Source organism: Hypanus sabinus, chromosome 8 (genome assembly GCF_030144855.1).
Source record: "Hypanus sabinus isolate sHypSab1 chromosome 8, sHypSab1.hap1, whole genome shotgun sequence".
NCBI lineage: Eukaryota > Metazoa > Chordata > Chondrichthyes > Myliobatiformes > Dasyatidae > Hypanus > Hypanus sabinus.
Window position 1 is genome coordinate 74,067,084 of NC_082713.1, and position 14,664 is coordinate 74,081,747.

Below are 14,664 nucleotides of genomic sequence, written 5' to 3' on the forward strand. Positions count from 1 at the left end.
AGAGTCATAGTTAATGCTTCCTAATTGTTAGGAAATACCATAGACTTGACTATCCGGATCTTTGTAGACAATGTTATGTCTCTGCTCTTCAGTATTTTATCGAAATTTGCCATTGTTGCCCTCCCCAGAAGTAAGCACCGTTTAATTCACCATCTGTAGTAATCTTTGAACCAAGGAAGACAAAATTTGTCACTGCTTCCACTTCCTTTCCATTGATTACCATGGAGTTAATAGGGCTCTTTGACATAATCTTGGTTTTCTTAAAATTGAGTAACAAGCCAGCTTTTGTATTTTCTTCTTTCACTTTGATTAGAAGCTTCCTCAGATCCTCCTCACTTTCAGCCATTAGAGTAGTATCAAGTCTATGGTATTTCCAGTTGTGATGTATGGCTGTGAGAGCTCGATTATTAGTAAGGCTGAATACAAAAGAATGGATGCCTTTGAACTTGGATGCTGGAGGGGAGTGTTTCAGAGTTTGTTGGACAGCAAGAAGATCCAATAAGTCAATACTGAAGGAATACAGCCAGATACTCACTAGGAGGCTCGATTATGAGACAAAAGCTCAAATATTTTGGCCACATCATGAGCAGACAGGATTCCTTGGAGACTCTCATGTTAGGTAAAACAGAAGGTAAAAGGAGAGGATGAGAGACTATGATGGATAGATAATATTACTCAGACAATGCGTATGATCCTTGGGGAATCTTAGAGAGGCAGTTTCCAACAAGAAAGCTTGGTGTACAGGAGTCCATAAGATCACAAACAGTCAGACTCGACCTAACAACAGAATTGTTGGGGAAGCAGTCATTATTCATGAAAATTATGAATATAATGATGATTAGTAGCAGTCAACAATTTCCTGGCTCCCCTCTTCTCCCCCTCCCCCACAGATACTGCTTGACCCTTCAAATGATTGTTGCTCCAGATTCCAGTATCTGCAGACTACAATGTCTCCACAGAAATGGGCTTCCACTCATCCATGCTGAGTGTAAAGCCTGTCTATGCTAAACCCATTTGTCTGCGTTAGGCCCATATCTTTCCGATCCAAGTACCAATCCAAATGCCTTTTAAATATTGTAATTCTATCTGCCTTCGCCACCTCCTTTGGCTCCATCCAGACACCAATCACCCTCTGTGTGAAAAACCTGTTCCTCAGATCTCCTATAAATTCCTCCTCTCACATTAAACCTAGAAGAAGTTGCCAGGACAATGCCTGGATTGGTGAATTAAGTGTAGAAGAGGTTAGATAGGCACGGATTGTTTTCCCTGGAGTGTCAGAGGCTGAGGAGATGACCTTGCAGAAGTATATAAAGATTATAATGGCATAGGTAAGGTAGATAATCAGTTATTTTCTTAGGGTGGAAATGTCACATACTAGACATGGTAGGTTTAAAGTGAGGAGATTAAAGTAGGTTTGTGAGGAAGTTTAAGTTTTCTGATGACACTAATGTCATTGGCCAAATCAGTGGTGGTCACCAATCAGCATACAGGAGGGATACTGAAAATCTGGCTGAGTGGTGTCACAACAGCAACCTCATGCTCAATGTCAGCAAGACCAAGCAGCTGATTGACTTCAGGAGGAGAAAATCGGAGGTCCATGAGCCAGGCCTCATCAGCGGATCAAAGGTAGAGGGCATCAGGAACTTTAAATTCCTCAGTCCTATCATTTTAGAGGACCTGTCTTGGGCCCAGTACGTAAGTGCAATTATGAAGAAAGGATGGCAGCGCCTCTACTTCCTTAAAAGTTTGCAAAGATTATTGACAATAATTTGACAAACCTGTGTAGATATGTGGTGGAGAGTACTGTATATTACTAGTTGCATCACAACCTGACATGGTAACACTAATACTCTTGAATGGAAGATCCTACAAAAATTAGTGGATAAGGCTTAGTCTATCATGGATAAAGCTCTCCCCACTACACCACTACTGAACACATCTTCATGGAATGCTGTCACAGGACACCATCTTCAGGGACACCCCCACCCAGGTCATGTTCCCTTTTCGCTGCTGCCATCAGTAACAAGGTACAGACGCCTCAGGGTTCACACCAGTAGATTCAGGAATAGTTATTACACTTCAACCATCAGGTTCTTGAACCAGTAGGGATAACTTCACTCAACTTTGCTTGCCCATCATTGAACTGTTCCCACATCCTATGGACTCACTTTCAACCACACTTCAACTCATGTTCTCAATATTTATTGTTTTTTTCTCTTTTGTATTTGCATAGTTTGTTGTCTTTTGCACATTGGTTGTTTGTCTGCCCTGTTGATGTGGTCTTTCACTGATTCTGTTGTTGTTCTTGAATTTACTGAGTACGCCAGCAAGAAAATGAATCTCGGGGTTGTATATGGTGACATACGTATACTTTGATAACAAATTAATTTCAAACTTTGAAGCATTTTTCTACAAAAAGAGTAGAGATCACCTGGACTGTGCTGCCAGGAGAGGAGGTAAAAACAGATATGAGAGCAATATTTTAGAGAGACACTTGAACAAGCTTGTAATAAAAGGATATAGACTGTAGGCAAGTAGGTGTGATTAGCTTAATTTGTATAATGTTCAGTGGAGGTATCATGGGCCAACGTGCCTGATTCTGTGCTCTACCTTCCTGGGTTTCTCTGTTTCTATAAGAGTTCATTAACCTGCCCGTGTATCTATTAAATGTTGGTAATGTATCTGACTCCACCATCTCCTCCTGGTACTTATTTACTGCTCATTATGCCTGCTAGGCCTCTATTAAATCTCGCCCCTCTTACCTTAAACCTATGCCCTCTAGTTCTAGATTCCTCAGCCCTGTGAACAAATCTGCATTATATGTGACATGCACACCACCCTGTGAGAATTGCTAACTGATGAGGGTTGTCCTGAAAGATGCTGAGAGCCAATTCCTGTTGTCAGGAACATTGCGCATTAAGAAGCTCACCAACACACCTCATGAATGAGTTTCTGCCCTTTTTGTGGCACAGTCAATGGGTCCAAATCAGCTTCAGACTGAGTAAATGGAAGCAAGTTGTCCCTGATCCTAAGAAAGTGCAACACAGAGAAATGCAATGATGTATGCATGTTGTTGACATGCGATTGTATGCCTGTGTATACCTCTGCCTGTAACTGTGACCAGATAACTAACTTAACTCTGACTGCAATCATATGCCTAGTCTCTCCCCCACAGGGCTTGCTTCGAAAAGCTGCAGGCAAATCATCTCAGCCTATGGTTAACGATAGACTACATCTCTGATGCCATTTATATTCTCGACATCCTTGTCAGGCTCAGAACAGGTTAGTTCTTGGCTGGCTAGATTACTGCTGCTTTATAAACTGTTTCTGCTGGGTGCTCAATATTCCTTTATGAACTTTACCTGCTCACTGCCCCATCTCTTTATAAACTTTCTTCTTACTGCTCCTCCCTTCATAAACCTCTTTTTCCTCAGCAACCTGACTCTTTAAAAGATTTTGTGATCTTTGACCCTCCTTTCAGATACTGAGGAATTATCCCAGAGGATGCTGTAATTCTCTTAAGGTGTACTTGGGAGTTTACTTTCATTGCTGAGTTTGGATGGATTCATGTTCATCAAGGCTGTTTTATTTTCAGCTTCGTTATCACACAACTCACACTTCTCTACTTTTTTTCTGGAATTTCCTCCCATTTTCTACCATTCAAATGCAGATTAGGGGCATTTTATAACAAACATTTAACTCATCGATCTGAATCTTGGGATGTGGGTAGAAGCCAGAGCATTGGGATGAAACCCACGCAATCACAGGGAGAATGTGTAAACTCCACACAGACGGCACCTGAGGCCGGGACTGTAATCTATGAGCTAGCGGTTCTATCAGCTACAGAACTGTACCTCCACTGGTCATTGTTGCTGAGCTCTTGGCAGAAACAACTCTCTCACCTTCAGGGTGGAGGTCTTGGCTCTGTACAATCTCCAGTGACAGGAAAGTGATGACTCCTCCACAATCCTTTCACCTCTTGCATTCAGCAAGACCAAACTGACAATGTGTCAACAGTCACAGAGCATTGACGTCAGCTGTCTCATAGTAAGGGGGCACCATGAGTTCTGACAAAGGGTCAAAGATCCCAAACTTTGTTTCTTGTACACAAATGCTGCCTAACTTGATGTTTCTTTCAAGCATTTTCAGCTTTTTGTAATAAATCTGTAATTGTGAAATTGAGAGAGAGATCTTCGAGAGGATAGTGTGATGATCTTAGAGAGGATAGTGTGATGATCTTCGAGAGGATAGCATGATGATCTTCAAGAGGATAGTGTGATGATCTTAGAGAGGATAGTGTGATGATCTTGACATTATCAACAGCATCAACAGAGAGATACATCAGAGTTAGGAACTGATAGAGAGAAGATTGTCAGAACCATGCAGCCAAAGAACAAGGTCAGCAGCTCACCTCCCAACATTGCTCCACCATTTAGAAAGATCATGCCGATCTAACGTTCCTCATTCATCTTTGTCCCTTTACTCCTTGATCCTTGATTCTCGCAACAAAAACAAATCCATCCATCTTTGAATATATTCAAGAATTCAGCTTCCATAGCATAGAGTTCCTAATTCATCCTCTTCTTTGTTCTAAATAGACATTACTGATTCTGCAACTGTGTCCTCTGGTCATGATTTCCCCCAAAATTTGCCCTGTTAAGTGTATTTATTTGTTCAATAAAGGCCACCTCTCATTTTCTAGCTGCAATACTCTTCCTGATTACCCACAGCAACTGTTTGCCAGCATTTTAAATTTCATGAGGACCCATATCCCCACCATCCCTCCAGGCAGCACATTCTGGACTTTAATCAATCTGTGTCGAGTGAACTTGGCCTTTTCTCCTTTGAGCAATGGAGGATGAGAGATGACCTGATAGGGGTGTACAAGATAATCAGAGGGATTGATCGTGTGGATAGTCAGAGTCTTTTTCCCAGGGCTGAAATGGCTAGCATGAGAAGGCATATTTTTAAGGTGCTTGGAACTAGGAACAGAGGAGATGTCAGGGGTAAGTTTTTTACGCAGAGAGTGGTGAGTGCATGGAATGGGCTGCCAGCGGCAGTGGTGGAGGTGGAAACAAAAGGGTCTTTTAAGGGACTCCTGGATGGATACATGGAGCTTAGAAAAACAGAGGGCTATGGGTAAGCCTAGGTAGTTCTAAGGTAAGGATATGTTCGGCACAGCTTTCTAGGCTGAAGGGCCTGTATTGTGCTGTAGGTTTTCTATGTTTCTACGTTTCTATAGAAAAACTCACTCTCAGATCCTCTGTACCATTCCTACCTTTAACCTGTTCACTCGTCTTAGGTGCCCATGCCATGAGAAATAAACAATGTTAGTATCTATCTTAACTAACCCACTGATCATATTATATACCTCTACCAAGTTACTTCTCAACTGATTGACTTGAAACCTTAACTTGTTGGTGACTAAATAAGAAACCAAGAGGCAAAGGTCCAAAGTCAAATCTCTGATCAAGGGATAAATTGTAGAATTGTCAAGATCTCTAATACTCTATCTGAAAGGTTTCTAGTATAAACCATTATAAAATAGAGGTAAATGGTGAGCCATTATAGATGATTAGAAACAGGGATATGAGTCTGAGCACTTGCTGCAACTCATTCAAAAGGCTAGCACTGATATAGAGATTCAAAATCCCTTCTATCCCAGAGGTCTCTCTAATTCTGTTCCTTAGACAATGAAATTGGAACAATATTACATTGCATGTTATTACCAATATCTGGACTGCCTTTACTTCCATTTGAATTAAAAAACATTGCTTGTATGTTCATTGACAGGGTTCCTTGAACAGGGTCTGCTCGTCAAAGACTTGAAAAAGTTACAACACCACTACATCAAAACTTTCCAGTTTAAGCTGGATGTAATTTCAATCCTTCCCACTGATCTGGGCTATGTGGTAGTGGGACTCAATTACCCAGAGCTACGATTCAATCGCCTCCTGAAGTTTCCACGGCTCTTTGAGTTCTGCGATCGGACAGAAACCAGAACCAACTACCCGAATGCTTTTCGCATCAGTAACCTACTTCTGTATCTGCTGATCATCATTCACTGGAATGCCTGTATTTACTATGCCATTTCCAAATCCATCGGCTTTGGCAGAGATAGTTGGGTTTATCCTAACATCTCTGACCCCCAGCACGGTTACCTGGCAAGACAGTACATTTATTCCCTGTACTGGTCAACTCTCACCTTGACTACCATTGGGGAGATGCCAGCACCAGTTTCAGATGTAGAGTTCCTGTTCGTGGTCTTTGACTTTCTGGTGGGAGTTCTTATCTTTGCCACAGTTGTGGGTAATGTGGGATCAATGATCTCGAACATGAATGCACCCCGAGCAAACTTCCAGGCGAGAGTGGACGCCATCAAGCACTACATGCAGTTCAGAAAGGTTAGCAAAGAAGTGGAGGCTCGGGTGATCAAGTGGTTTGATTACCTGTGGGTCAGCCAGAAGGCGGCCGACGAGGGTGAGATACTGAAATATCTGCCGGATAAGCTGAAGGCTGAAATAGCCATCAATGTCCATCTGGAGACCCTCAGGAAGGTGCGCATCTTCCAGGACTGTGAGGCTGGCCTGTTGGTGGAGCTGGTGTTAAAGCTAAGACCACAGCTCTTCAGCCCTGGAGATTATATTTGCCGCAAGGGAGATATAGGGAAGGAGATGTATATTATCAAGGAAGGGAGGCTGGCAGCAGTGGCTGATGATGGCGTGACTGAGTTTGCCAGGCTGGGTGCTGGAAGCTGCTTTGGAGAAATCAGCATCTTGGACATCAAGGGAAGTAAAACAGGAAACAGGAGAACAGCAAATATTCGGAGCATTGGGTACTCCGATCTCTTCTGCCTGTCCAAAGATGACTTAATGCAAGCATTAATAGAGTTTCCAGAGGCTAAGAAAGTTCTGGAAGAGCGAGGCAGGAATATTTTAATCAAAGAAGGGCTGCTGGATGAAGAATATACGGTAGTATTGGGAGAGAAAGGCTTAGAGGAAAAGATAGAGAGACTCGAATCAAATCTGGATGCCTTGCAGACACGGTTCGCAAGGCTGTTAAATGAGTACAGCTCAACACAGCAGAAGTTAAAACAGAGGATTGCCACCATTGAAAGGAAAGTAAGGTTGATTGATAATGGCTCAATATCTGATCATTCCGATGGTGTCTATGAGACAGAGTGAAGGAAGAGGGGGAGCTTGAGTGGATGGGAGAGATGAAGAGCTGGTAGAAGCCAGGTTTGCTTTCAACAGCTCAACATGAAGCATCTGAAGAAAAAATCAATAAACCTGCTAACTTATGATACATAGTGTGATTGACTACCGTAAGTCTCAATTGAGAAACCAATAAAGACTCAACAATTTCTGATATAAAATATATATTTTGTGCTTGGATGGTGGGTTGGTGTTACATTTCTACCAAAGGAGTTGTAAGGCACTCCTTCCTTCTGCTAGCCTGCAGGTCTCCCTTGGACTATGTGTTGCACCTGCTTAGCCCCTGATCAGAGTCATGTGAAGCCATGGGAACAGGTGGTGCATATCACAAGCCCTAGACCATTGATGCCAGGCAAACCAATCTCTGCCAAGTATTGATAATTGCTGGGGTCACCCATCTTGTAAAGACATTGTCCAGAAGAACCACTTCTGTACAAAACCTTGCCAGGAACAATCATGGTCGTGGATAGCGAAAAGAATAAAAACAGCATGGAGAGGGCCTTCCCCACAGGCAATGGCCAGATTAAAGACCATAATTACCCACGACATATGACATGGCTCATATTGATGATGATGATATTTTGTCTATGGGTATAGGGATGATTCCAATGTCCTGACTGCCCTGTGAGACTTTATAAACCTCTTTATGTTAAATATAATGTTTTAGCATAGGTGATAGAGATAGGTGATTCAAAATGGCGTCAAAGAACAGATGGAGAAGTAGTAGTGAGTTCAATTGCATATTTATTGCCATAGGTCTACATACCCATGGCATATATACCATGAAAATTAGCATCTTGCAGCAGTGGCACAGTACATCCCAAACATGGTTAGTCTTGAAGTTCCCTCCACAGAGGTGGCTGAACGGTGAAATTTCTGACTGAATTCATTTTAAGACAACAGGATCAGGGATTATAAAAGGAATGCAAATATAATATAGATATTCAAAGGGAACCTGTATTGTAACCTTTCTACCATCTTTGTTCTAAAGAAGGATACAGAATCAATCAGTTTCCATAGATTTACCATTGTACAGTGGGGTGGTTTAAGGATCTACATGCCCATCTCCACAAGCTGCATGAATCAGGTGGTTTAACTGCACTATTTACACAAACCACTGCACTATCTCTCACGACTAATTCACCAACATCTCACTAACTTCTCACCATCTCTCACCACTCATTATCTCACCATCGGGTGACAGAGATTGGTGGACTTGTTGACTATGTGGAAATTGTCTACAAGGAGAAATCGATGTGTTGGTGAAACATGCACAGAAATGCAGATGGAGTTTAATCATGAAATTATCTATTTTGGGAGCCCTGATGAGGCTATGATATACATCACAAATTGAAAGTCCTTGCAATTATGGAAGAATAGAGGGATTTTGTGTTTAAAATTCTTGAAGGTGACAGTGTAGTGAGGAAGATATTTGAAGCTCGCCTTCTTTAGCTGTCACAATGAATACAATATAAAGGAGGTTTTGCTTCATCTTTATAAAACATTTGTTAAATCTCAGCTGAACTACTGTTTGCAGTTCTGATCACAATCAGTAATGGAAGGCTACAAAAGAGGATGCAGAGATTTTGCATGATGCCAGAACGTTTTATTAAGAGAGGCTTGGTCCATTTTAGAGTCATAGAGCACTACAGCATAGAAAGTGCCCTTTAGATAATCTTTCCATGCCGAGCTGTTGTCCTGACTCGTCCTATCACCTGCTTCTGGACCATTATCCTCCATACTCCTGCCATCCATGTACTTAACAAACCTACCGTCGATATTGCAATCAAACCCATATTCACCAATTCCTCTGAGAGCTCATTCTACACTCACACCATCCTCTGAGTGAAGATGCTGCTCCTCACATTGTTTTGTTTATTCACCTTCCACTCTTAACCCATGACCTCCAGTTCTAGTGCCAACTAACATCAGTGGAAGAAGCATGTTTGTATTTACCCTAACCATACCCATCATAATTTTGTATACCTCTATCAAATATCCAAATTTCTCGGCTTATTAGAGTCTTTCTTGAACAACGGAACAACATTGGCTGTCCTCCTGTCCTCCAGCACCTCATCTGTGGCTAAGGATGTTTTTACTACTGCTGCCAGGGTCCTTTCAATTTCTGAGCTGGCCTCCCACAAGGTCTGAGGAGTCATCTTGCCAGAAAATGACCTGTCTGATGCTTTCTGATGCTATCAAACTGGCCTTTCTCCAATCTAAAATTTCAACCTGAGGACCAGTCCTATTTTATTCTACAATTTTCTTGAAACTAATGGAGGAAGTTAAGAGGAGACTTGATTGAAGTATATACAATCTTAAATAATATAGATAGGATGGACTGTAGGAAACATATCCCCTTATCAGAGATGAAGACATTATCACCAAAACTATCAAGCAATATTTAAACTCCAGTAGTCTAAATGCCCACTTTGTGTTTTGCTGGACCGTCTCTACTTTGGTCAAAACATGGACCAAAGAAATAAAATTCGGAAGTGAGGTGTGATTGGTTGCCCTAGGCAGCATAGATCTACTCAATGTAGAAAAGACCTCATAGCAAATATAGTGCATTGATTTAAGCTATTGCAATTGTCAGTTCATGTGGAAAGTAAATTTCGAAAAGACAAAAGAGAGGATTTTCTGTGCAAAAATGTGGTGTATGAAAGATGTCAGGATGATAATACAATCAAGAACTGGACTGAAAATGGGGAAATGAAAGAAATGAATAAACATTAAATGGAAAGGCAAAAAATGAAAGCTAACAGAAAAGACAATCAAAGGTTGTTCCACTGGCAGATCAAGAGCGAAGGGATAAAATGGGGAGCGGTTCCACTGTGAGATCAAAATAAAAGCTGAAGGAATAAAATAAAATACTGCTGTGGTCACTATAAAAGAAGAGGTCATTGAGGTGTTGACGGGCTAAAAACTAAAAAAGGGGAATTACTAGAAAGGCTTTCTGTCATAACAGAAACCAACAGTTCCAGGCATTGTAGGCTGCTGAGAGAAGAGCATAAAATGCAACGGTATAGTCATAATCTCCCAGAGACTAGGGAATTGCAATTTTATCACCCCATGTTCAAATACAAAAGGAATTAAGAACAAACCCAGCAATCACAGGCCTGTCAGTTTGGCCTTCATATTTAATATCGGTTTATTTTGACTTTTATCAGTAGGTCATTTGCTTTATCTATTGCTGCCAAGTTAATACTTGTACAGCAAATTATTGAAAACCTTGGAGAAATCTAATATCAAATAAGTACACTAAGACCCATCAATGATGAAAGAATAACTAAAGTAGGTAAGAATCAACAAGGTATGCACAATGTTTACAGATAGAATCAGAGATAATTAATTAATATTCTTCCTAAAGCTACAACAGAAATTGTAATAGGATAGGGATGATATTAAAGCTGACCAAAAAGGTAAGATGTATGAGATCAAAAAGGCATAGATAACTGATAAAAAGTACAACATCCTATGGAATGAAGAGAGGGCACAAAAAATGGAATTTGTGCAAAGCGAGACGCATTAATTAAAAAATCAAACATAGCATTATAGTTAAAAAAGGGCCTGAATTGAGTGGCTGATGCACACGAGAGGAACTTTGAGATATATATTCAGGAAAAATGGAAAAAAAAGGTAGAGAGTGGCAACAAGTGAGAGATTTTCAGGGTATGTGATAAAGAATCAGCGATTTGTGCTCTATTTTCTCTGGTGTATCAACTTAGCACCTTTCACCTTTATAGGGTGGTTTGGCAGGGTTAACAGGGCAAACTTTGTGCTTTAACAATTCAAATTTGCACAGAACATTATGAAAACAATTAGCATGGAACATCTTTCTCATTTAACTTCTTCAGGAATCAAACGAATGACAAAAATCCACAAGAAAGATTCTCACAATACATAAACTTCCATGACTCCCTATCGTCTCTGAGTGTTTCCTGGAGGCAAGATAAGATTCGTTGCACAGCACTGTGTTGATAAATTATTTTGTGCAGTCCCACTTTTCTTTATGAATGGTTTAATTACATAGTTTGCTCTTTACAAACATTGAAAATAGAAGACACCAGTGCAGAGTGATACTTGCTCTTGTATAGGAAGTATTAATTATTGATCTGACTCGGCTGAAGTCTCCAGCTCCTACTGATCTGCTCAAGCAAAGTTAATGAAGTCATACTCTCTCTTCATGGTTAAGGTGACTTCCAGTGTGTCAGTGTCAGAGTGGAACTGAGCCCTTCCATTCTTGTTGTCCACTGCATGGGGTAAGTGTAAACCCAACTTGCTGGAAAACAAAAGGAAGTCAGAAAAATGACAATGAATTACTAAGGTGTGCTTGCTTAGTGTATACCAATCCTGCAAAACCACCCCCAGTTTAAGAACTACAAGTGACATATATCCATTTTAAGAAGTCCGCAGTCCACAAAGACAGCAAAATAGCTTAATAGACATACAGTTAGTGTAGTTCAGTTTTATGAGCTTTACCTATAAGGTTGTTTCTGAGATAAGGTTGCTTCAGCGAGCACCACTATCCCCAATCAAATCACTTTTACACATTCAGAGTCTCACTCCCATAGCCTCAAATGGGTATGATGAAGATACGCTTACTTGTGCCTTTTGCTGACTACGCATTTGCAGGGAAGGTCTGGGAAAGGTTGCATGGGTCCTTGTCAAGGATCGGCTGAGGATCAACTCAACAGAGGATTTTCTGATCTACAGACTGTTTCTAGAGAGACACACTGAGACAGACATCAGATGATGCTGGAAGATCATCAACTAGATGAAAAACACTTCTGTCTGCCTAAAAATTTCTGGTCTTCCAGTGCAATGAGATGTCAATAAGGGAATATTGCCATTCGGTATATTGCAGGCTGCAGAAGTATATGCTGAGAGGCACACTGAAGCTCTGTGTGGCGAATGTAAAGATTTGGAGGGGAAGGACTGCAGTCTATGGTCCTGCTGCCAATGGGCACACAGGGGCTGTAGTAGTCTCACCAGTACAGGAAGGGAGCATTGCTCTAAGAGACCACTTGAGTGGGATTGTATTTTGTGAGAAGAATGTTTTAACTTGATGATGTAATGAATGTGAACCATATTTACTGGCTGTATTCTATTTCCTGGATTTTTATGAATAAAATTTATTTTTGAAATAACATCCCAGCGGCTGCAGATAGTGACCTAGTCATTAGCCTTTCTTGGCTGTCACAGCGGTTCCTGCTTCCAGGGAGTTGCAATAGACAAGAGATCATGCTTGAATTAGCAATCAATAATGGTGTTTGATATCCAACAAAGCATCCAGATTTACCCTTCTTTACATATTTTAAGCAGGCTTTGGGAGTCAATACACTGCATCTTATTCTGCATACCTATCTGCCTTTGTGGAACACTACAAAAAAGAGACATTCTTCTTACTCCACCCTCTCGTCGGCTTAATCCACTTTTTTGTCTCATTCCCAGCTCTAACAAAGTGTCTTCCCCTGAAACATTATCTCTGTTTTTCTTCCCACAGATGCTGGCTGACCCGCTAAGTATCTCTAGCAGTTTCTGTTTCTGTCTGAGGCTGCTGGAGAAGAACATGTATGTGACTTTACTCTCCAATGCTGCCTTAATCCCATGCTCTTGCAACATGCTGAGATTCCTGTTGGTGGACTTGGGAGCAAAGGAAAAAACACACTAATAGGGATAGGCTGCCTTGCCATCACTGATCAAGGGGCTTACATTCTAGCTACAATGTTTGATGGCTCCTGAGAGAATGGATGAAGGATTTACTTGGGCATTGTGGGGAGGAGGAAGTGGGAAGCAGGAAAGGAGGGGAACTAAAAGTTTATATTAAAGAATCCAGGAGTTCCTTCGGAAGGAAAAAGACAAAAAAACCCCCTCAATTTTGATTTCTACAACTTCTAATCGCTGTATTCCTTTGTCTGTACCATTCAACCATTTGTGATATTGGCTCAACGTGTTCTTTTCCCCTTTTATTGGGAATGTTACGAGATCTGTTACACATGTCTTCCCTAACTGCTCCAATTCTTTTACTGACCACTTTATTCCCATGATCCCCCTGGTTTTGCTCCATCAGCGACATCCACCTTCCCTACAGTTTAACAGTCTTCTTCAAAGTTCTGATGACTGGTCTTTGACCTGAAACATTAACTCTTAATTTTTGTTGCCTTAGCTGAAGACCTGATCTGCTGAGTATTTCCAGCATTCCCTGTTTTTATTCCAGAGTAACACTGACTTTTTGTGACCTCTCCCACTCTAAGACACATGGTGAGACCTCATATAAAGACCAGCCTGTCCCTGTCAACAAAGTGCCTCACTTACTAGGTGGAAGATCGAAGGCCCAGAAATCGCTCTTTAACATCCAGAGTGAGATCCGCTGGTTTGCAGCCTGGCAGTTTGATTTTTATCTGAAAAACATTTTTAAGAATATCACCCAAAGGCTATCATCAATATAGCGAAACAGCCTAACAGTCAATTAAAATGGCTAAATAACATGATATTTTAATTGATCCTGTTAATTAATTCTCTATTCATTGATCTTTAATAATTTTTAGACCTATAGTACCTTGAATGTAAAACTCTCTTCAAGTATTTTAAAACCCTTCCACATATCCATAACTTGTCAGGTTTTATAGACCTATATGTACTTTGAGCTCTTCTGTCCTCCCACTTCTTTTAATTTGTGGCTTCAGTTGTGTGAAACACCCTCCGTTAACACCCAGTTTTCCTTGCTGTCCTCCTTCAGTGGTTTACTTGAAGCCTGCCTCCTTCAGCTAGCTTTTGATCATCCGTTGCCACATTTTCTTAAGGATCTTTACATGAAACCTTGTTAAATACCACCTTGTTAAATAAACATCAAGGTGATGCACATGAGTATCTCAAGGACAGAATGAACATAGACTTTAAAGGTTTATGCTCAATCTATGAAAGTTTGGAATGAGCTGGTAATTCTAGCCGTCAACATAGATTCATTGCTAATGTTGAAATTGAACTTGAATGATCAGATTTAAATCTTGTCACTTAAGGAAAGCTGATGGTAATTTATGCAAAAGGAGTATATTGAGTGATGTATCTCAGTCACTCTGCGTATGAAGTATGGGTTGTTAAATAACGTTTGAGGGGCTACTCTGCTACAGCACTCACTGAAAACTCTGTTGCTGCCCTTTGAATCTACATATAAATACTAATCCTTTTGGAAGATACAGCGAGGAAACAAGCTTTTTGGTACATTGGGTCTGTGCTGCCCATCAACTATCGTTTCATGTTAATCTATATTATCCATTTGTTTCACTCTCCCCACATACTCATTCATTACCGACACACCAGGGGCAATTTACAGCATGGCCAAATAAACTACCAATCCCCATATCTGAAAGAAAATTGGAGCACACTGAGGAAATGCACATACTTTTAGAGACAATGTACAAATTTTACATCGAGAGCACTGGAGGTT

At 40.8% G+C, this 14,664-nt stretch overlaps 2 protein-coding genes across 5 annotated transcripts in view; one reads left to right on the forward strand and one right to left on the reverse strand.

Moving 5' to 3' along the window:
• LOC132398227 (cyclic nucleotide-gated olfactory channel-like) overlaps nucleotides 1-7,268 on the forward strand; it is a 28,223-nt gene extending 20,955 nt beyond the window's left edge. Inside the window, 2 exon segments of the mRNA XM_059977355.1 lie at nucleotides 3,176-3,282; nucleotides 5,794-7,268. Coding sequence (XP_059833338.1) covers nucleotides 3,176-3,282; nucleotides 5,794-7,184 — 1,498 coding nt within the window. The 3' untranslated portion in view covers nucleotides 7,185-7,268.
• Nucleotides 7,269-7,361: 93 nt separating this feature from the next.
• dnaaf6 (dynein axonemal assembly factor 6) overlaps nucleotides 7,362-14,664 on the reverse strand; it is an 80,255-nt gene continuing 72,952 nt past the window's right edge. For all 4 annotated transcript variants that reach the window (XM_059977354.1, XM_059977350.1, XM_059977353.1 and 1 more), the window contains exons 6-7: nucleotides 13,533-13,618; nucleotides 7,362-11,496 (exon numbers count right to left, since the gene is read on the reverse strand). In XM_059977354.1, the coding sequence (XP_059833337.1) occupies nucleotides 11,367-11,496; nucleotides 13,533-13,618 (216 nt within the window). In that variant the 3' untranslated portion in view covers nucleotides 7,362-11,366. The remainder of the gene's footprint in view (nucleotides 11,497-13,532; nucleotides 13,619-14,664) is intronic.